The 23286-nt window shown below is 39.8% G+C and overlaps 2 protein-coding genes across 2 annotated transcripts in view; one reads left to right on the forward strand and one right to left on the reverse strand.

Moving 5' to 3' along the window:
* Positions 1–23286, reverse strand: part of kcnh3 (potassium voltage-gated channel, subfamily H (eag-related), member 3) — a 173386-nt gene that overhangs the window by 99810 nt on the left and 50290 nt on the right. The gene's annotated exons all lie outside the window — the stretch shown is intronic.
* On the forward strand, positions 20532–21389 carry LOC148098206 (uncharacterized). Its single transcript, XM_087829921.1, has one exon. It carries the CDS (start codon positions 20532–20534, stop codon positions 21225–21227), a length of 696 nt encoding a protein of 231 aa, XP_087686047.1. The 3' UTR covers positions 21228–21389.

The raw sequence follows: 23286 nt of genomic DNA on the forward strand, positions 1-23286 counted from the left end.
AGGTTTTATCTGGCTAGGTACATTTTAACTGTTTAACATCTTGTACAGCTTCAGCTAATGTCTCACTTTGACTCTAACTCCTCTGAATGTACAAAAACCCAAATGAGTGATTCCTGCGATTAGGGACAAAACAGGTTTTAATTTTCTAAAAAATATTTTTAGATTTTTCAAAAACATATTTACATATAATTGTTACACAAAGGCGTCTCAGGAGGGGAAAGCGGTGCTCTGCCTGCACTGTGTATAGTGCTGGTGGAGTGCTGCAGACTTTGACTGAGGAGTTTGTCCGCTAGTCGAACCTCAGATGCAGGAGGAACAATGCGGTTTTCGCCCTGGTCGCAGAACACTGGACCAGCTCTTTATCCTCTCAAGGATACTTGAGGGCGCATGGGAGTTTGCCCAACCAGTCTACACGACTTGGAGAAGGCATTCGACCGTGTCCCTTGGGGTGTCCTGCGGGAGGTGCTATGGGAGTATGGGGTGTCTGGCCCATTGCTACGGGCCATTCGATCCCTATACAACCGTTGCAAGAGCTTGGTTCACATTGCCGGCAATAAGTCAGACTTGTTCCCGGTGGGTGATGGGCTCTGCCAGGGCTGCCCTTTGTCACCAATTCTGTTCATAATTTTTATGGACAGGATTTCTAGGCGCAGCCAAGTGGCGGAGGGCTTTCACTTTGGTGGCCTCAGAATCTCATCTCTGCTTTTCGCTGATGATGTGGTTCTGTTGGCTTCATCGGGTGAAGGCCTCCAGCTCTCACTGCAACGGTTCGCAGACGAGTGTGAAGCAGCGGGAATGAGGATCAGCACCTCCAAATCTGAGGCCATGGTTCTCACTAAGTATTTTTCAGTGGTCTTTTTGACCTTTTCCAGTGTCCTCTTTCAGGTCTAAAGAAGTGAAGAGAGATTTTCTGTGTCATTGTCCTCCCTTGCCAGTCTGACCTCATAGAATAATCCCTGTCTTCCAGTCAAATAATAAAAGGAGGAAGAAACATTTGGTGATGGCAGATTTGCTTAAAGCTAGCATTTTCATCTCGGTTGTCCAACCAAAACAAGCGACTAACTGCAGAAGCCTGTGTGTGTATGTAGGAATTCCTGGATTAGCAGGGATACCTGATGCAGTGTATTTACTTTTAGTCAGACTTGAAAATAAGCTGTTCAGTTTGCTGAATATCCATGAACGTGGTTAAGTATACAAGGTTGGCATGATCGATAGAGCCACGACACATTAATGGGAATTATCAGTTGGTACATGGATGTCAACGCAACTTAGAAATTTGATAGTAAAAGCATTTTTAAAGATGTAAATGTGAAATGAATTCTGTACTCGCATAACAAACATTGTAGTTATCAGAAAAATAAACCTCAACCAATTTTATCAAACAGCAATTTCTCCAAAGAGCGAAACTCTTTAAACCGAATTAAATGCAATGCATTAACAAAAGCACCACTTTGTCTAGACTGCTAAACAACATGGTTTCCAAAAGATGAGCTGTCAGTCAGACCTCAAATATTCTCATTCATGGTTTGAAAAAGCCGGCACAACGGTGTGGCGGTTAGCTGGGTTTGAAACTACTGGGCAGCTGGAAGCGTTTTGTGTGCATTTTCTGAGTATTCCAGCTTCCTCTCACCTCCTAAATACAGTTCATTGGTTATTCTACGTACATTAACACTAAGTGTTGAGTGCCTGTCTCTGTATGCTAATCCTGAGACAGATTGGCAACCTCTCAACCACCTCTTGTCCGTGCAACCCTGATTTGAACGAGTGGTGTGAAAAAGCAGAGCACAAGGTTGCTCCAGGTGAATGTTTTTGATAGCGGCACCTTTTGTTAGGAGGTGATGGTCTTCACTACAGAGCGAGCCCCACCTCTCCCTACTGCAAAAAAAGGAAAAGGAAAAAAATGCTTTCAGTCATACCCCCCGGACAGACAGAGCGTGATTCTCAGAAACAAAAAGCAAGTCAATATGATTGCCAGAGGACAACAGTCACAGTGCATTTGAGAAAGCAAGAAGAAAATGAAATTGCTTTAATTGTTTGAAAGTGTCTGAATGTATGTGTATGAGAAAAAGAAACAATAAAGAACGTCTTGAGGCTTCAGTACTAAATCGTACACAAACTACATATAGGACCCTTGACAATTTCTAAGACCAAGCACTTTACAAAGCGTCTCATTCACCTACGCTCAACCACACGGAGCTGCCATGTAAAGCATCAGTTTGCTCTTTAGGATGGTGGAGGTTTGGAGCTCTGCTCAAAGGCACTCTGAAATGTGGGAAGAAGAATTAAATCATTAACTGTCTGATGATTATTATATGGCCCACAACAATGACAGCATGCAGTGTTTTGCTTGAATATTGCATTCAACAGCGTGTCCTGCTTGCAAAGATGGCAGAAAAAGAAGCAGAGAGTGGGAAATGAGACTGAAAAAAAGGAGGGTGTCAAAGGAGAGGGACATGCCTCCACTTTTACTCCAGCGCTCCCACAGCATTCAGTGTAAAAGATCATTTATGGATGAATGGAGTCCTTGACCTACCACATGATACCTTTCTCAGACTGTGAAGCACTGTGCATGTTGATCTCTGCTCCTTCTAACCTTTCATAAAGTCACATGATGTTAGCCATATGTAATTCAGTAGTTGCAACAGCTAAATGTTAACCCCTCAAAGGTTCTGGAAGCAAAATCCAGGACCACTGCATCTCAAACTGAATCAAAAGCTTTTTTCCCCACTAGTTTCTACTCTAGTTGACTTGGTTTTGGTCGTTTTCCATAACAATTGAGCACCACCTCAATGTGTGCAAGGTCGTTATAGCAACGAGTCTATGATGTCATTCATATGCGGCACAAAGACAACACAACAACAAAGGACGTCACAGGGTGATGGGATGCCTGCTGCTCGGCCGAAGGCTTTTTGTTTAGAAACACCATGTTGGTTTTTGTGTAGCCATTTTCCTCATTGTTGCATTTCAAAAAACTTTGATTTTTGTTAAGAAGTGGCTCTCATGGCTTGTTGAGTGATGCCATTGACTGACCAAATCAACACCTAAAAACAGAGCCGAGTCGAATCAAGCTCAGTCGAGTAGGTGCTAGTGGAAAATGGAAAAACCATCTCCCTTTGCATTTTGTCGACAGCAAGGCAGCTTATGACAATGAAGTCATAAAAAAACACACATTCCTGTTCCAGCCGTTAGCCAATGCTAGCATTGTAAATGACACTGAACGATTGTGATCGTCTGTGGAAAGCCTGCCCATCACTACCTATAGCACATTTTACAGCCTGTCACCTGATTCAGGGAAGTTTAAAAAAAACATTCATGACCTCTTAGGAAAACATTTGCTCCGAAACGGACTTTTTGCCCATTTTCTGGACCTCACCTTTTGCCCACCATCGACCAATCAGTCCCAAGCCTGGGACTTTACAGCATGTAAGATTGGATACTTGGGTTGCATTAAATACGATAAAGTATTAAAAAAGTTTGAGTGATAAATGAATATTTCTTCCTAATGTTAAAAGAAAAGTGGTCATTTGTGAAAGACTGTACACTCCCCTGGACAGCATCATAATGAATACTGAATAATCTGGTGTTGGTTTTTCAAAAACATACTGTAAAGTGTAAAAAGTTTTAAAGAAATGATTATGAGTGCACAGTACTATTAGGAGTTGGTGGGCATGCGTGTTGTGGTTCCTGGGTTTTTGTTTCCCTTTTCGAGACACAGGTAGGCGGGGCGGTGCTTGATGGCATTCCGGCACACCTGCGGCGCATCGGACGTCATCAGTGGGAACATTTATGGAGCTGAGTGACGAACGTCTGGTGTCGGAGTATTGTCGCTTCCACAAGTGGTAACGTGCTTTTGCAAGATTAATCTGTTGGTTCCGCGCTACTGAGCTGCATGTTTTAAGATTCGTCTCCTGCCTGCTTTCCCTCTGCACCAGCCTGTCTCGCCGCCTGCTTGCCTGCCTGTTTCTTTGTGTGCTGGCCCTCCTTGGATCTGTGACAGAGACTTGCCTCGCGCCGGCCTGTGACCACTGCCATACCTGTATTTCCCCCTAACTCTGTTTTGTCCCTCGTCGTCAGGTAGCTCCGGTGCGCCATCTATCCTTCCGCATACCTCGGCTCTGTTTCATCCCCTCGGCTCTGTCTCCTCGCACATTTTCCCGGCCACTGTATATAGCCCCTTCCCTTGTAAATATTCCCCTATCACTGTAAATAAATCTGCTTCACCGCGATCCTGTGCCTGTGTGTGTTTCTGCCACTAAATCCACCCGTTTAAATTCCCCTAACAAGTACTGAGTTCCATGTGAGGTCAGGCCCTACGTAGACGTAAACCAAACATTATGCAATTATCATTTGGAGCTTATTGTCAGTGGGTATATAGTTAAGAGACGATGAAGATGCCTAAAGAATCAGGTAGCAACAGGAACTGCTGTCAAACACATAACGTCCGCACTAATACACATTACTTTGTTTCTTTTAGTCTTTGATGTCAACTTGTATTTGTCATCTGTCTGCACCTGCAAACATTTACTGACATGAGAGAGGTCAAAGGTTGGCAGTGGCACAGGGATTGTTTTTCATGCACCCTGCTGCTTCAGTTTATTTTTAATATTATTTTTTACATGTTGCTATGATTGAATAAAGAGGCATCACAAAAATTTCATGAGTTTCAAAAACTTAGATTGACAAATAGATAAAGCATTTAGCTGCTAAAACCTCTGGTCACAACTGTAAGCACAGTCAACGTCAACAGGTAAGGAAAGCAGAGAGCTGCGTTATGCAGGCTTGACTTAAATGAATATTGTTGAATGTAGTTTGTAGCTGCTAATTAATTTATGTATCCGTGAAACACTGATGCCACTGCATAAATGAAATACTAACAACTAAGCTTCTTTAGCTTTATGATTAATGCATTTGAAAATAACAAAGGCTGTAATAAACCAGTCAGATAGAAATCGCTAACAGACGAGGAAAAGCTAAAACAGAACTAAAGACAAACACGAGCAGAGAAGAAGGCACACAGCGTCAGGGAGGTGAGAGGGAAGGATTATTTAAACAGCATGCTACAGTACATTAATGTGCTTTAGTCTTTCTCTGCTATTTGGGCTCTTCTCCCGCTGAATTGTAAAAGACGTGTCTACGGATCTGACAAAGAGCACTCTTTGTTGCTGTACCTCAGCTTTGAAAAAAAGGTATTTACTGTGAAAGCTACATGCATCCACATTATGTTGTTTTCGTGCAGACTGAAATGTTCAAACAGCAAGGGCGAACGTTCTCATTCATCAGGTTCTTTTGGTAAGCACACGGAAATACAACCGTTAATCAGAGCCTCAGGAGTTGGCCAGACACTCTGCTCATATTATTTATTTATTGTAATTTTCTCCCCAGACAAAAAAAAAAAAAGAAATGTTCCCGAGGCTTTGAGAGATACATTTTTTTTTTCCAAATTATTATTTTTTCTGTGATTTATTTTGGGTTTTCTGAAATAAACAGTGAAAATCATAAATACAGTGTCAAAAACAGACATAACCCCATCTAAACTACATATTTATCAGTGCCAAAAGTTCCAAAATGTCTTGTCTAGGAATATGCCTCTTTATTTCCTGTTAGTGATCATGACTAACTACACCTGGTTGTTTCTCAGCAGCAACATAAAAAGGGTACGTTTCACAGACGGCATAGGACTGAGCAAAACACACTAAAGTGGGAAAATCCAAGTGGCTCAGTGCAGACCAAGTAAAGAGGAAAGCAGGTTACACAAGCTGCTAATATGTGCATTTCTATCCTGTCCTGAATGCTGATTAACACTGGACTGTGCCAAACTTGCAGTCCTTGTAAGACTAGCATGTATGCTGGAAACTTGCTGATGTACATTTATGACCTTATTATACACACTTATAACATTGGCTATAATTGTGAAGCGTTATTTGGGAAACAGGAAGCATAGGGAGAAAGGCAGAGTATAAGAGAAGAAAGGCTTTGAAACCAGACAAACTACAAGACTGGAGAAAGAAAAGATGTCGAGTTTAGCTTTCAAAAAACAAAACCTTTCCAGATAATGATCAGCCTCTTTAAAACACAAACATGTTTGAAATGCAGCCTTAACATCACACAGTGAATCTGAACAGCGAGCAGCCATCACGGCAGGAAACAGCCTTTTTTGTTTCTCACTCTCCTCCTCTCTTTCACTCTTATTTTCACTCCCTTTTCCTGACAGTCTCTCACCCTCGCTGGCTCAATCTCTGCCTGAGCCGGTGTTAATTTGTCCTTCCATTGTGAGGCTCAGGCATCCGCATCTGGGGAAAATCTTGGTCTGAACAGGTGGCACGGTCTCTAATATCACACACGGAGAGAGATCCACACATCTATGGCAAATTGTGCTGGTCAATGAAACACAAGGCAAACATATGGGTGCACAATGAGCTCAATTGTGGTAGGAGACAAAAGCTGGGTGTGTTTGCGGTTATTAAACTAGGACAGACGGGTCTTTAATGAATGAATCTGGGGACTGAACATAAAGCTAGAAAAGGGAAAATACTAAGTTGTCCTCCAAACTATTGTAATCTGTATCTGCAATTCCTGGCATTTCCCAGTTGGTACCTTTAAACCATGAAGCTCTGGCTGTTAATGGAAAACGTTCCATCCTGCATGCAGCTCATATGTCCGTCCAGGTGATAAAGAACCCTGCAGCACATTATGTAAATCAGCCTACTCATCATTCATAGAGGATTCATCATGGTGTTGTCTTCTGGAGGCCAGGTCTGGTTGAAATACAACCATTATTCCTCAAACTGTCCACGAACCATGCTTTATAGTCTTTGCTTTGACTGCATAAGTCTAATGGACAGCCTCTAAGCAATTTATCTATTCATCTAATTTCTCTGTGCAGTTATTTACAAACTCTGCCAGTAATTGCTGAAATATGATGGCTCAATAACAGCCTGCTGCACCGTCTAAGCTCTCTCAGTACTCATGGGACAGGACCATTGAGTGTATTGACTTTATCAGTAATCCCCAGCCTGTCTTAATTTGGCTTGCTTTAGAAGATTTAATGAGATGGTATAATTGAAGTTGAGGCCATTGAAAGGTAAAGTTATCAGTCATTTCATAATTCATGGGTTAAGCTGTGCTAGATTTCTTTTTACTGTAAAGCAGTGGATATCCCTGGTTAAACTGTATGCATATGGCAACATTTTACCGTTTCATTGGATGGATGAACGTTACGGCGAGCAACTACAACATATTGTGATGATTAGAAGCAATAAAGAGTCTACTAACCTCTTTTAGAAACAGCTCATCTGCCTTGTTACATAATTTATGACGTAAAACGAATACTAAAGCTTGTGTCTACTTCAGGGAAGGGGTAATATATGTTGTTCTAAATACAAATATGCATTGAAGAGTACTTTAGTTTTCTTGCACGTCAACATTAAAGCAAAAAAATAACATGGAAAAAATAACTGGCTACTCACAAATACTATAAAGAACCCTCAAGTTTATGATACAGCTACTAGCTCTTCATCTGACAAATCATGCAGGAGACAAGAGAGGAAACTCTGACAGTCTCACAAGGGTAACCTTTGTGTTGAAATGTGACATGAAGGTGCTGAACAAATATCAGTTTGTGATGAGCTGAGCATGAGACCTCTGTCAGAAAGTCAACAACTGGGATTTGACAAGATTACTTGTGTACTTGGGCCGTGGTGAAGTCCCGCAGCTCATCTAATGTCTGAAACAAGCTGTTTCCGATCCTTTTCCCTCCCTTTAAGCCAGCTTTTCTCTCACTCGGCGCCCCTTGTAAACATAAGCAAACATACACCAGTTTATTTTTATTGATTTTGTCAAAGAACGCAGTAAACTTGGTAATGGCTAAAAAAAACAACAAACCACCCTTGGTGTGGAAAAGGGATTTGAAATGGGTTGCTTTAAGTTAAGGACAGCACTTTTGTATTAAGGGTTCAAACCTTCAACAGATGAACAATGCAGTGTTACCACAGTCTACCTCTCATACAGACAGTGAAGCTTTTAGAGTCTGCTGCAGTGGAAGGGTTTCCATCCAGTGATGGTTCACTTGATTTATGCCATGAATGAGAGCCTGTCTAGAAATTGGTGCTTTTGCACCAATCTTTGCATAAGAGCGGAGGAGCTGAATGTTTGAGTGTCAGGTGAACAAGGTTGAGCTGAGGAAAAGGGTGAAGACGTGTCAGAGGCCTTTTTTGCTCATAACAGGAACATAAGGTCGTAGATGTGCAGTTTTTTACTAAAGGGAAAACATGCAACAGCTGATATTACAACAACTTGTTTAGTCAGCTTATCTATGAAGTGCTGTAAGCCATATAGCTAAGAAATTTTTATATTTATAATTCAGTCTTAAAGCCATTACACACAGAGCAAAAAAGCAACATGAAATTCAGATATTTTCAAATCGAGATTTGCGTACACACCAGATGTGGAAAATTGGTGCTCAAATAACCACACTGGAAAAAAAGTAAAGTCGATATCAAGAGTGATGAGCTGATCCTGATGTTTCTGTTATATAGTATTTTTTGTGTAATACTAAACGTACCTGTACAGTATGTACAGAGGATAAGTACCATCACATTTTTAGTATTTTAGTATAAGTATTTTGATTTTTGTTATGCCTCCTGCTGATCACTGGTTGACACAAATGCTGTTGTAGTGTGCAATGTGTCACTACGTCAGTGCTTTCATGTCTGAAGGCTCTTCTTCACTATTATTTTAGTAAATTCAGGAGGAAAGACCTGGAACACCAAAATCACAGTCCCTTAAACATGACAGTTTTACTATTCAGTCAAGTTGCCAAATTTCAACATTTTCTTCTTAATTGCTAATGTAGGTAGAATATACTCAGCACACAAAGGCGCCAATTTTAGTGACGAATATTTATAAGTGGATCATAAATGTAAGTGAATAACTGTAGGCAGCTAATGGGAATTTAAGAAAAAAGCAAAAAGCAAAAAGACAGCAACAAAAAGGGAGAGAAAAATTGGTGATGGTAGGAGAAGAACATGATGACAGAATCCTGTAAATGTACTAAGGTGATTTAGTGAATAAGCAAAATATGAGACATGGATAAAAGCGTCTCACTTCTTACTTTTACTTCCTCTCCTGCCAGTGAAGGATCTGTGAAAGGCTGAAAGAGGTAAGAGAGAGTAAGCGCAAGGAAAAGGAGGTGGAAGGACCAGGAATGGAAAGAATGAGGATGGGTGTCTTATAGCCCACTATAGAGAGAAAAGATGGAAATGCAAAAATGCAGAAAAAATAAACGCATGCAAATACACATTCAAACATGTATTTATAGCACCAATATTCATCTATAGTTTCTACGCTTGCATCACATATGGAAGGGTCCTGTGAATGTGACTGTGCTATAACAAGGTGCATGTAAAGAGAGAGAGAGCAAAAAAACTCGCTGAAAGAAGAAATAAGGGGCCATGGGCTAAGTGAACCCAATCCGAGAGGGAAGAGAAGAATGCAATCAAAATAAAGATGCAAAAAAAGGGGAAGGAACATTGTGGTTGGCAACATTCAGGAACAGGCTGGCAAAAAGGAAAAAAAAACATGGCTATAAAATGTGACAGGCTGAGAATGGACAGATGAGATTTGTCAGCAAACCAAGTAAGAGCAGAGTAAAAAGTGTCAGTGACATTTTGCTTTCCTGGTTTCACTCAACAGCCCTCCTGAATGATGCACTATGAGGCATGAGTGCAAATGATATATGGACTTGTTCTTATGCAGCACTAGACCCACTCGCACACAAAGCGCTTTGCCTCATTCACCCATTCAGATAATCACTTTGAGATTACATGAATGGGTGAAATCATTTTGTGATTATGTGCAATGCTTTTTAACTAACATTCCCACACATTCAAACAAATGCATCGGACAGTAGCTTGGGGTTCAGTATCTCACCCAGGGTGGTAGCCAATTAGTAGATGACCTGCTCTACATCCTGAACTACAGCTAGAGTGTGACGACAAGACTGTGGTGATCATTTAAGAGTATAATAACACCAACTACTCATTCACAGCGTCTACATCCATAGGATCTATCCTTGTGCAAGTCTGCAAATGAGTATAGTCTTAACCCAAGGAGTATAAGTGTAGATACTGAGCATCTTGTCGTAAAAACTAGAAGTAAACTTCCAACCATCCAACAAAGTTCCCATTATAGTATGCGCTGATGCATTTTAGAAGCATTCTGTTGAGCTAGACAGCATTGTTTAAGCCAAAGGAGATATCCTATAGTGTTTTTAAAGGGATCTATAGTACAGAATGTCAACAGAATTCAAAAACACAAAACCACTGACAGGTAAAGTAAATAATAAAATCTCATTATAGTGGCAGCTGTCGAGAGGTGGGATACACTGAGCAGCAAGTTAACAGTCATCTCTTGAAGCTGATGTGCTGGGAACAGGAAAAATGGGCAAGAAACAGGATCTTTTAAATTTGATTATTTGGGGAATCAGGCAGGAACTGTAAGGAGAGAGAGCAAGGAATGACATGCAGCAAATGTGCCAGATCAGGCAGGAATAAAAAACTGCACCTATGACACATGCTCACTAACAGGGCTGCTGTAATTTCTGCTTTTTCATTCACATTTATCAGGAAATAGAATTCACAGTAACAATATTATCTTGGTATCTATAGAAAAAATGAACCGCAACAACACTATTAAATTCACCTCTACCTTTGTTTAATGTGTGTGGTCATAAAATAACAATTTTGCAATTGTGCATCTTATGGATCTTTTAAACCTTTGCCAAAGCTTTTCTGACAACAAGAAGGAATTATTACGTGTAAGTACTGAGAACTGTGACTGTATCACATCCTAAAAAACTGATTCTTTCAACATACTGTACCTAGCTGTTAAAAGCACTGAATAATTTTAAATCATGAGAATCATGTTTTTCACACTCACCAGATCTCACCATTCACAGCTATGTGAGATTTAGCAGAAACATGTTTGAAAGCCCTCGACCCCATCATCAGAATAACAAATCAGGGTGGATTATATTCAGTCCTTCCACCAGGGAGACATGTACAATTTATGCCATGTAGCCGTGGAGATACTCAGAGGCAAACAGCACCTTACTAACGCTTGCAGGATTTTTTCTTTAATGTGTCAGTCATATATGTATATGAACCGTATATGTGCAACAAATAACATGAATACACCAACTGCTTTCTTAGAATACATGAATAATAATGGTAATGTTCTAGGCTCAGTATAAAATCTGTCCACCTCAGCTGGTTAGCAAAAGAGTGCTAAGTGAACCTTTTCACAGGGCAGTCATAAACCTCAAATATCACAAAGCCACAGAGAAAGCACAAGTAGAAGCCTGGCAGGCCACAGTGTTGGACAACCTTAGTTTACTATCTGACATTATTAAATCCTGTCAGTTATATGTAATTGTTAGGACTGAAATTTGGTCTCCTTGCAGCAAAAAGGAGTTTGTAACTTTCTAAGTCAGACAAATGCTATATAATTATAGTGCAAATATAATTATATAAATGAAAGTGTTAAACTGAAATGCAAACACACTGTAGAGTAAAGTTTACATAACAGGAACCTGCTATGAGGTCAGGAGTCTCTGACCTCATAGCAGGTTTGGGTTCAGATGACAGGGAAAGCACATCCCATCTTATTTCTCACAGCATTTAAACCTCAGGGTTTCTAGTCTCTAGGTAGAGGGCGTAGCTGACCTATAAATGTGTTAGTCCACACCAGAGACCCAATGTTTATTCTTGAGTAATGCTCATCAACATTTCTCAAGAGAGGATTTGAGAGAGTTCGTCGTTGGACTGGGAATACTGTCTTGGCAATTGGTTTGATTTTCTTTACAAGCTGCCGTGAACACAGTGGACAAGTCTTTCTTGCACCACATTTGCTTGGAGCATGGAACCAGTGCTTGTTAGACAGCTGCCTAGATTTCTGAGTTCACAATAAGCTTTAAAATAAAGTTAGGAGCCACAACCACAGACATTTAGATGATGCAGGCTGTGAAAGCTGCTTTTGTCCTTTGCTCTGTGGAAAATTGTCAGCTATGCTGGTTACCAAGGAACAAAGACAAAAGACGAATCGTCCAGTCTTTATTGTACTCCCGTGAGCAGCATGTCACCCCTAAGCTGTGAACACATCCCATTCTGTCCTAGACCTTTTCACATGAATGGTACAAAGTGCACCTCATTCAGTGAGACAGGTCTCACTATTGCTGTAATCCTGGCACTGATGCTAAAGGACATCTGTATCTTTCTGTGAGCTTTGCTTTGTCAAAACAGCCATATCGGATCCCCTGGGAATGAGAGCAGGCTGGAAAGCGCCATAACACTGTTTGCTAACCACCATGGAAATCAAAAAGAAAAAAGACCAACAGCATTAGCCCTACAGATATACAACAGACCACAATCAACAGGGTTTGGTGGAAATCAATAGACCTGTCAGCCTTCACAAAATTAACAGTTATAAAATGGGCAGCCACAGCACAATTATTTATGAGCCACCCTTAAGAGCACCAGTTGTCACTAGGATACATGAGCTGTACGAAACACTTACTGTTGAATACTTCACATCTCTAGGGAATCACAGCTACATCTGGGTTACAGCGCATTATCTCAGTGAACTCCAGAAAATGCATTCACATGCAAAGAGAGAAAAGACATCGTGCTGAGGTGAACATTTTATTGATGCAGCAAAGCAGCTGTAGAATAAAATAAGCATGGTCAATAAAACCCATATAAAAATCTAATCTCATTGTACTTACAGTCTTTAATCTGGGAAGAATTTTAGCAGATGAAATATTTTTGTGAATAATAACTACTAATTTCTTAATGGCTTGACGGTCTTGACTATGGAATACTGAGAAAGCTAACTGACTTGCTCGGAAGTAGCCAGATGTCTCTTACCAGGGACAGATGGATGACTGCTGCATTTCAAGGGATGCAAACCAAAGGACTAAATGTTTCAGAACTTGTAATGATCCCGATTGTTTGGGAATGCTTGTGGAAATGTGTTCTATGGTTTAGCAGCCACGTACTAAAAAATGTCAACCATTTAGCTGTCACAGAAAAACATAGGCACAAGCCTCAGGCAGAATAAGTGCTTTCACAAAGCATAAAGCAAGACTACAAAATAAGTGATACAAATATATAAAGAAAGCTCAAGAACAATCAGTGTCTGACATCTAAGCAGTGCCTTATACTGTACCTGTGTCCTGTGAGAACGGGAAAACTTTTAGTAATACTGAAAGAAAGAAATTGACTTAGAACCTTCCAAATGCTTTAGGGGTTTGATTCCTTTCTGTTATGCAGTACAATCAGAGGAGCAGCTCACTGACTCATGCAGAAGCTGTCTACAAGGCAAGGCAAGGCAAGTTTATTTGTATAGCACAATTCAACAACAAGGTGATTCAAAGTGCTTTACAGAGACATTAGAAACAAAAACAAATAAAAAGCATGATTTAAAATTGATTAAAACAAGCAAACAAACTAACTAACTAATTAACAAACAAACAAACAAACAAACAAACAAAACAGTATATAAAATCAAAAATCAAAATAGATAAAATCAGAACGGTAGATAAAATCAGTAATTAAAATGTAAGTTTTGAAATTTAAGCTTAAGTGTGGATTTGGTGCTTTATTCAAATGCAGCTGAGAACAGGTGAGTCTTCAACCTGGATTTAAATAAACTGAGTGTTTCAGCTGATCGGAGGCTTTCTGGGAGTTTGTTCCAGATATAAGGAGCATAAAAGCTGAATGCAGCTTCTCCGTGTCTGGTTCTGACTCTGGGAACTGATAAAAGACCGGATCCAGATGACCTGAGGGATCTGGAAGGTTCATACTGGGTCAGGAGGTCACTGATGTATTTTGGTCCTAAACCATTCAGAGCTTTATAGACCAGCATCAGAACTTTAAAGTCTATCCTCTGACGGACAGGCAGCCAGTGTAAAGACCTCAGAGCTGGACTGATGTGGTCCACTTTTTTGGTCTTAGTGAGGACTCGAGCAGCAGAGTTCTGAATGAGCTGTAGTTGTCTGACTGATTTTTTAGGTAGACCTGTAAAGATGCTGTTACAGTAGTCAAGCCTACTAAAGATGAATGCATGGACTAGTTTTTCCAGGTCCTGTTGAGACATCAGATCTTTTATCCTTGAAATATTCTTGAGGTGATAGTAAGCTGATTTTGTTATTGTCTTAATGTGTTTTTCTAAGTTTAGGTCTGCATCCATCACTACACCCAAATTTCTCGCCTGGTTTGTGGTTTTTAGGTGTATAGATTGAAGTTCTCTGGTGACCTGTAATCGTTTTTCTTTGGCGCCAAAGACTATTACCTCAGTTTTGTTTTTGTTTAGCTGGAGAAAATTGTGGCACAACCAGTCATTAATTTCCTCAATGCATTTACCAAGAGCCTGCACAGGGCCTTGGTCTCCTGGTGACATTGTGATATATATTTGTGTGTCATCTGCATAGCTGTGATAGTTTATTTTGTTGTTCTTTATAATCTGTGCCAGTGGGAGCATGTAAATGTTAAACAGAAGGGGTCCCAGGATGGAACCTTGGGGAACTCCACATGTGATACTTGTCTGCTCAGATGTGAAGTTACCTATTGATACAAAGTATTTCCTGTTTTCTAAGTATGTTTTGAACCAGTTTAGTACAGTTCCTGAAAGACCTGCCCAGTTCTCCAGTCGTTTGAGTAATATGTTGTGGTCGACTGTATCAAATGCTGCACTGAGATCCAGTAAAACTAAGACTGACATTTTTCCACTGTCTGTATTCAGACATATGTCATTAAACACTTTGGTCAGAGCGGTTTCAGTGCTGTGGTTCTGTCTAAAACCTGACTGGAAGGCATCATAGCAGTTATTCTGTTTTAAGAAGTAATTGAGCTGTTGAGAAACTGCTTTTTCAATGATCTTACTTAAAAATGGGAGATTTGAGATCGGCCTGTAGTTGTTCATTTGTGTCTTGTCAAGATTGTCCTTTTTCAGTATAGGTTTTATTACAGCAGTTTTTAGTGATTCTGGAAACACACCTGATAATAAAGAAAGGTTGACGATCTGTAACAGGTCTGACTCTAAAGTCTTTAAGACCTTTTTGAAAAAACTTGTTGGCAGGACATCTAAACAGCAAGAGGAGGAGTTCAATTGACCTAAGATGTCCTCCAGGTCTTTGCTGTTAATCGGGTGAAACTGTTTCATGGTGTTTAAACAGTTTTTTGGTGGACACAGTACATATTCTGGATCTGCTGTTGATGTACCAATTGCTTGTCTAATCTTTTGGATTTTTTCTGTGAAGAATTTGGCAAAGTCATTGCAGGCCATGGTCGAATGAAGTTCAGCTGCTACTGACACAGGAGGGTTTGTTAGCCTGTCAACTGTAGAAAATAAGACCTGAGCATTATGGCTGTTTTTAGTGATGATGTCAGAGAAGTAGGACCTTCTTGCACTCCTCAGTTGTAAATTATAATTGTGAAGTTTCTCTTTATAGATGTCATAATGAACCTGGAGGTTTGTTTTTCTCCATCTGCGCTCAGCTTTCCTACACTCTCTTTTTCCATTTTTCACTAGTGTGGAGTTTCTCCATGGAGACTTTTTCCTTCCAGAGATAACCTTCACCTTAATGGGAGCAATTGTATCCATTACATTTAACATTTTAGCATTGGAGCTATTGACGAGCTCATTGACTGAACCTCTGGACAGGTCAGGTGTTAATGGGAAGACCTGGTTAAATATCTCACTACTGTATTCAGTTATACACCGTTTTGTGATCACTGCTGTTGATATATTTGTGTGGGCTGAGATTTTACTTTCAAAGAAAACACAGTAATGATCAGACAGGCCCACATCAGACACAGTAACCTTTGAAATGCTCAGGCCCTTGGAGATCAGTAGGTCAAGAGTGTGTCCTCTATTATGTGTGGCCTCTGTTACATGCTGAGTCAGCCCAAAGTTGCCCAGAGTGTTACTCAGGTCTTTAGTCCCTTTGTCCTGAGGGTTGTCCACATGGATGTTAAAATCCCCAACAATAATTACACAGTCGAAATCAACACAGATCACAGACAGCAGTTCACTGAGATCATTAAAAAAGTCTGTGCAGTATTTGAGAGGCCTGTAAACATTAAGAAACACAACTTTGGATGGGGCCTTCAGCTCTAAAGCCACATATTCAAAAGACTGAAAACTTCCAGGGGATAGCTGCTTACATTGAAATGATTCATTAAATAAGACAGCAACCCCTCCTCCTCTCCTGCTCACCCTGGCCTCACTGATAAAACTGGGTCGGGGTCGTCTCGATGAGAACAGCTCCACTGTTACTTTGGTCCAACCAAGTTTCAGTTAAAAACATAAAATCAAGGCTGTGCTCAGTGATTAAATCATTAATTAAAAATGTTTTCCCAGCTAAAGATCTAACATTTAATAAAGCCAACTTAAGTGTTTTAGCGGCATTACTTGTCCCCTCGTGTTTGGGAGCAGTCTGTGGCACACAAGGTATGTTTACTATATTTAAAGATCTTTTAGAGTGCAGCTCTCTGTGTTTTGACCAGGCCACATGTCTCCTTCTGTCACCTAAAAGTACAGAAATTTTAAAACCTTCTAGTAAGCAGGGTCCCAGCTTCTCCTGGGAAAAGTCACCACTGCCATAATTCTCGCAGCCCGGACCCTCCACACATCACACATCAGACTGTGGAGACAGGGCATGAAGGTGGTAAGGAGGAACTAAGGGGGGCGAGGCTGGGCAATGTGACTTCGATTGCTCTGTTGAGGGTGGGGCTCAATGGCGAACCTTTGGCTGCTCTGGTGGGGGGTTTATGGGGGACAAAAAGGGATTGGGCCGGGGGGTAGATCTGAGCCCAGCATTGACCCGCTCCATCATCTCAGTGAATTTCAGGTGTGGGGAGGAGGGAGAAAAGGAGGGGGAGGAGGGTGATGGCCTGTCAGGGGTTTGGGGGACTGGGGAAGATCGTGGTCCCTGGTCCTGGTCTTTGGTGTTGTTGAGAGAGTTGGAGGCAAATAGGGACCCCTCTTCTTGCCTCAGATGTCTCTCCTTTCTGAGGCTCTTCCCGGGTGGGGGCAGATGGAGCTCCTCCTCAAGGTTTCTGCTGGGCTTTGTCTGTTCTTGGAGTACTGTTTGTTCCTCTTTATGAGATAACTCCTCGTTTATCTCAGCCTTGGCACCAAGCACAGATGGATGACGTATGGAATAAAACAAGTTGGAGGTGAACAGTTTCACCCCTGACTTGTTAAAATTAAATCCATTTGCTTTAAACAGATGCCTGCGTTCCCAAAAAAATATTAAAGTTGTTGATAAAATGCACTGAGTGGTCAGTACATGCTGATATGAGCCATTTATTCAGTGTAAACAACCTGCTGAATCTCTCGTCTCCTCCTCTGACGGGCGGTACAAGAACAAGAAGAATAAGCAGTCCTTCAATAGTTGCTCACAGAGACCTGATGTAAACATGATGGACCGCATTACAAGACAGAAGATGAGCTAAAACCCCAGAACTGTGGCAACACCTCACAGATCTTTGCACAACACTGTAAATGAACATCATCAGTATGTTAGAAAACTGCCCAGTACTGGTCCAGGGAAACCAGTCAAGGCTGTCACCTGCTTCTTGGCCTGTTACAGTTGGGATGGGCCATCTGGATAAACAGATGGATGGATGCTAAAGAACTCAAGATGGTGAATAGGGTTGCTGAAAACTGATGAAAAAAAAAACACACCTTGGGAAATTTTTTGGGCCAATAATCAAATCTGTGGATTGTTTTGGATTTGCAGTGTTGCAGCTAGTTAGCTAGCTAGAGGCCAGTTCTTGTCCTTAAAGCCAGAATTGCACAAACACTGAGAACTGACCTTCAGTAAAGGCATCTTGTATACAATTACTAGACTTTTTGAGGTGATATTCATATCCATAGGTTCTGCATTTTTTAAAGAAAAAAGAACAAGTTGGGTTGGTTACCTCACAGGTAGTTTTATAAAAGTAAACATTTCTTACAAAAACATTGAGTTGATTCAAATTTTTTGTTCTTTACTGTAGATGACTGGTAAAAGAAACCTATTCATGGCAGGGTTTCTAAGGCTATCGTCCAAACTTACACAGGTATTTTTGAAAATGCAGCCTTTTCTATGCGTTTGGTCCTTTCAGCCACATGTAAACAGCGTTTTCGATCACTGAAGATGGAGATTTTTTTAAAACTCCTACCATGGTGGAGATTTTCGAAAACTCTGTTTATGCGTTTACGTGTAGACGAGGAAAACAGAGATTTAGTCACGCAATTTTGAAGGTGTGCGCCTTTTTTGGTGTCACGTTGTTTGCCACATTAGTGTTTCTACCATGGCGGATGCAGACAAAATACTGCTGCTCTTAATCTTGCTATCTGCAGTTTATACACACTTACATATACATGTTTTCTTGTGTTTTTGCTGCTGTCTGTCCACACATGGGACTCATTTCTGCTTCTATGCACAATCTTTTTTTACTCGTTCCCTCCCAGGATTCTAGACTTCTGATTGGCCAACATTTCTACACGGTTAGGATTTTATCGCCACCTGTTGCTTTGGCGTGCTCTTGACTTTGTTTTTTGCATTTACATGTGAACAGAATTTTTTTTTTTTACGTAAAATCTCAGTTTACAAAAACACCTGTGTACATGTGGACGTAGCCTTAGCGTACCCTCGCATTACTTTTTAGAGTGGAATCATTAATACAGAGTTGATTAATCAATTTGTATCAGCTTTTTTACTTCATCACTTATGACCCAGTTCAAGTAAGGATTTCCTTTCTTTTAAAGACATGCTCCAGACGCCACAGTGTTCTAAAGTCAAGCTAACCTCCCTAATCTGAATATTGCCAAAGCACTTTCATCTGCTGTGCTTCTTTAGGGATTGGGATTTGAGGCAGGAGGATGGAAATGCTTTGAAGCATTTTGACTGATGTCTTGGCTGAAATAGAGCCTGTTTCACGGCTGGACCTCTGAGACGCTCGAGAAAGACAAGAATGGGACAATGTTGTGCAGTAAGAGAACAGCTATCTGAGGCCAGATCTCCTTATAGTAAGAACTTATTCATACAGGTACAAAATAAATTGAGCATTTTCTGAATAATTAAATTAAATAATAACTTTATTTATAAAACACTATCAAAGGGGAAAATGCACACAAATACATAATACATATATTTCTTTTTCTTCTCCTTTGCAAGCTGTATATTCATTGTCTTAGACTAAGTCATCAGTTACAAACATTATTGGCGTCACAGTTGATGAACACTTTGCACATATGCATGATAATACATTCGGGTCAGCCCCACTGCCACAGCGCTACAACAACGTACACGTAAGGTCATCTTTTTGTTGAGATCAGTTACTCCTCATAATACATATAATTCGTAAGGATGTGATGATGATATAATTGATTAACATGTCTAGTTAGGTAAAAGACATAAGTATGCTACAATCATTATAGTAAGATTATGTATTAAAAAACATTATTGTTATTGACCAGCTCATGCCATCAATGTGCTCCGAATGGATTTTGTCTCCCTACCAATCCATAAAAAACCTTCCATAAGCTTTGGGAAAACACGTGCACAAGCAAATGTATGCCTGTTTGATGATGCTTTCCTCTCACACCATGCAACACCATCCACCCACAGCAATCTGTAATGCATTCTAACAGAACAGAGAGAAGAAGCAGAATAAGGGCAGCAGAGAGAATGTGGATCAGGCCAAGGAGCTCCATATGCCTTATTATGCTCAGAATGTTCTTCCAACCCCAAAACACAACCAGTTCCGATCAAAACACTGCATGCAACACATGCCATCACACATCATTCGTACTGAGCTATTTAAAAAGCTCCTGTGTGCAAATACCTGTCAATTACATGCGTTATGAATGTGGCACGAGTATCACAATTATATTAACCATATTAGCCTTTTGATTTAGAGGCTTTAAAATATCACCTTTGACCCAAATTCACGCTAATACAAAAGTAGTATATATATGATATAATATATATGAACTATATATATCCTATGATAAACTAAAGTCCAGTTTATCACATGTAACACACAGCAGGAAACACCACTTCAGACATCTCCACATTACTGGTGGTATCCACACAATACCTACCAGCTAATGGTAAATGCCCAAAAATATTAGCTGCAATATTCACACATTGATGCAACCCAAAATTGCACAGGTTTGCCTCATATCATATGCCTCACAGTTAACTCTAGACACGTCACTTCCTGTTTGCCATTTGTTTGAAAGTTGTGTTTTCATCGTGTCCTGTGGATTTTTGAATTTTTGGCCATCAATTTCTGGAGCAAAGACTACTCAAATTGTTGGAACTTTTGGTACAACCCTGTCTGGATTACGACTTTGATACAGGATATTGGACTGGACTAACGGAGTTAACGAGGTACTTGCAGGCTAGCCAACACGTTAGTAGGCTAACAGCTGACTGAGGAATCAGCTGACTGAACCTGCTACCAGGGTAACCAGATAAAATGGGGCCGAAGAGGACACCGACAGCTGAGGAAGTCGAGGACATTAAAAAGTCTCTTGACTTCATAATGGAGGAAATTTCTACTATCAGGTTGCAGCAGAAAAATATCATTGAAATTGTGGAGGAGGTAAAGCTCCTCCGCATCCAAAATGCCGAAAAAGATAAAAAGATTGCATACCTGGAAAGTAAGGTCGCTGACCTGGAACAATACTCCAGGATAAACGACGTTATTATCACTGGGCTCCATATTAAACCCCGGTCATACGCTCAGGCGGTGACCGCTGACAGCAATGAGGAACCTGGAGAGCTTGACATTAGCTACACGGAACAACAGGTGGTTGCTTTCCTGCGGTCCAAAGGGATTGCCCTGGACTGTAACTCTGTCGAAGCATGCCACCCTCTTCCCAGGAGGAACGGCAACATACCGGCTATTATATTAAGGTTTGTAAATCGAAAGCACAAGATTACGCTACTGAAACAAGGAAGAAAATTAAAAGGATCTAATGTCTTTATCAATGAACATCTAACCAAACACAACGCTGAAATAGCCAAAAAAGCGCGACACCTTAAGAAGCTGGGAAAAATCCAAAGCACTTGGACGACAAACTGTAAAATATTCATTAAACTAAACGGATCACCAGAGGAAGCCAAAGTTCTGACCATTAAAAATATGGCGGATCTCGAAAAATATCAGTGAGCAACACGATCTGGACGCCAAACAAGGTAACAGACAACCACACACTCACTTATGACACACACTGGAAGGAAGAACTCAGATACATCTGGAAGAAACAGCTGCATCAGTCAGACAGTTGCAGAATATGATCAATTGGAACTGAAAACATTTAACTATATGGATCACAATACACAGGACTTGGAATATGAAATAGACAACAACTTCTTCTCATCTAACAATAACAATTGCTGCTACTATACAAATAAAGACTACAATCAGAGGATTAAAACTGAGAATAAATGATCAATTATCCACTTTAACTGTAGAAGTCTCTATGCTAATTTTAATCATATCAAAGAATATCTTAACCAGTTTTCACATCCATTTAGTGTCATTGCCTTATCAGAAACTTGGATCAATATGGAAAAAGGAACAGACTTTGAACTGGAGGGTTATGAATTCACATTTATAACTAGGCGAAACAAAGGAGGAGGAGGAGTGGCCTTGTATGTGGACAAATCCTTGAAATTTAATGTGGTGGAAAAGATGACGATGGTGATTGATAATGTACTAGAATGTATTACAGTTGAAATTTGTAAAGAAAAAAGTAAAAATGTAATCATTAGCTGTATATACAGAGCTCCAGGTAGTAGTATTGAGACATTTAAAGACTGGATAGAAGAAACGTTTATTGAATTAGCTCACAAAAAAGTTTTCATTTGTGGAGACTTCAATATTGATTTGCTAAACCCAAATAAACATATAACCACTGAGGAGTTTATAAACACAATGCACTGTATGAATCTATTCCCTAAAATTACTAGACCTACCAGGATTACATCACATTGTGCAACTCTCATAGACAACATTTTTACAAATGACATTGAAAATAAGACTGTAAGTGGACTCCTGATTAACAATATAAGTGACCATCTTCCAATTTTTACAATCTATGATAGGAATTACAAGATCAATAAAATGGACAGTAAAAAACAGTACAGACAAGTAAGAACAGAAGAAAGAATGAATGCATTTAAAAAAGGTTTATTGAAAGAGAACTGGGGTGAAGTATATCAGGAACAGGACTTTAATAGTGCTTATAATGAATTCCTTAGAATATTTACATTACTGTACAATACCAACTGTCCAATAAAGCAATATAGTAGGAAACATAAATATATGGACTGTCCATGGATAACAAAAGGTCTGCAAAATGCATGTATGAAGAAAAATGCTCTATATAGAGAGTTCTTAAGAACGAGAACTAAAGATGCTGAAATCAGATACAAAAGATATAAAAATAGGTTAACTAATATACTTAGATTTAGTAAAAAGGAATACTATATGAAGCAATTAGATATAAATAGAAATAATAATAAAAGATTATGGGAAATCCTGAACAGTGTTATAAAACGTGGGACTGGACAAAAGAACTATCCCAAGTATTTCATTTGTAATGACGATGAAGAATACAATATGGATGTTGTGGCAAATAGTCTCAATGAATTCTTCTTAACTGCTGGACCAAATTTAGCAAGAACAATCACTCATCCTGGGAAAGCACAGGAAAAACCGGATACACTGATAGACAGAAATCCATATTCTATGTTTCTCACAGCCGTTGATGAAAGTGAAGTTTTTGAAATTGTCAAAAAATGTAAAAATCAGAAATCTTTGGATTGTAATGATATTGATATGATAGTGGTTAAAAGAATCATTGAGGCTATTATAAAACCATTTACATACATCTGTAATTTATCATTTCAAACTGGTCAATTTCCAGACAGAATGAAAATAGCAAAAGTTATACCTTTATACAAATCTGGAAACAAACACCATTTCACAAACTACAGACCTGTCTCTTTACTACCTCAATTCTCAAAAGTTCTTGAAAAACTGTTTAAAAACCGACTGGAAAAATTTACAGATAAACATAAACTACTTACTGAGAGTCAGTACGGATTCAGATCAAGCAGATCAACATCATTGGCACTATTAGATTCAATAGAATACATCACAAATTCCATAGACAAAAAGCGATATGTGGCTGGGTTATTCATAGACTTGACAAAGGCATTTG

This window comes from Neolamprologus brichardi, chromosome 16 (assembly GCF_056152115.1).
Source record: "Neolamprologus brichardi isolate AB-2024 chromosome 16, ASM5615211v1, whole genome shotgun sequence".
NCBI lineage: Eukaryota > Metazoa > Chordata > Actinopteri > Cichliformes > Cichlidae > Neolamprologus > Neolamprologus brichardi.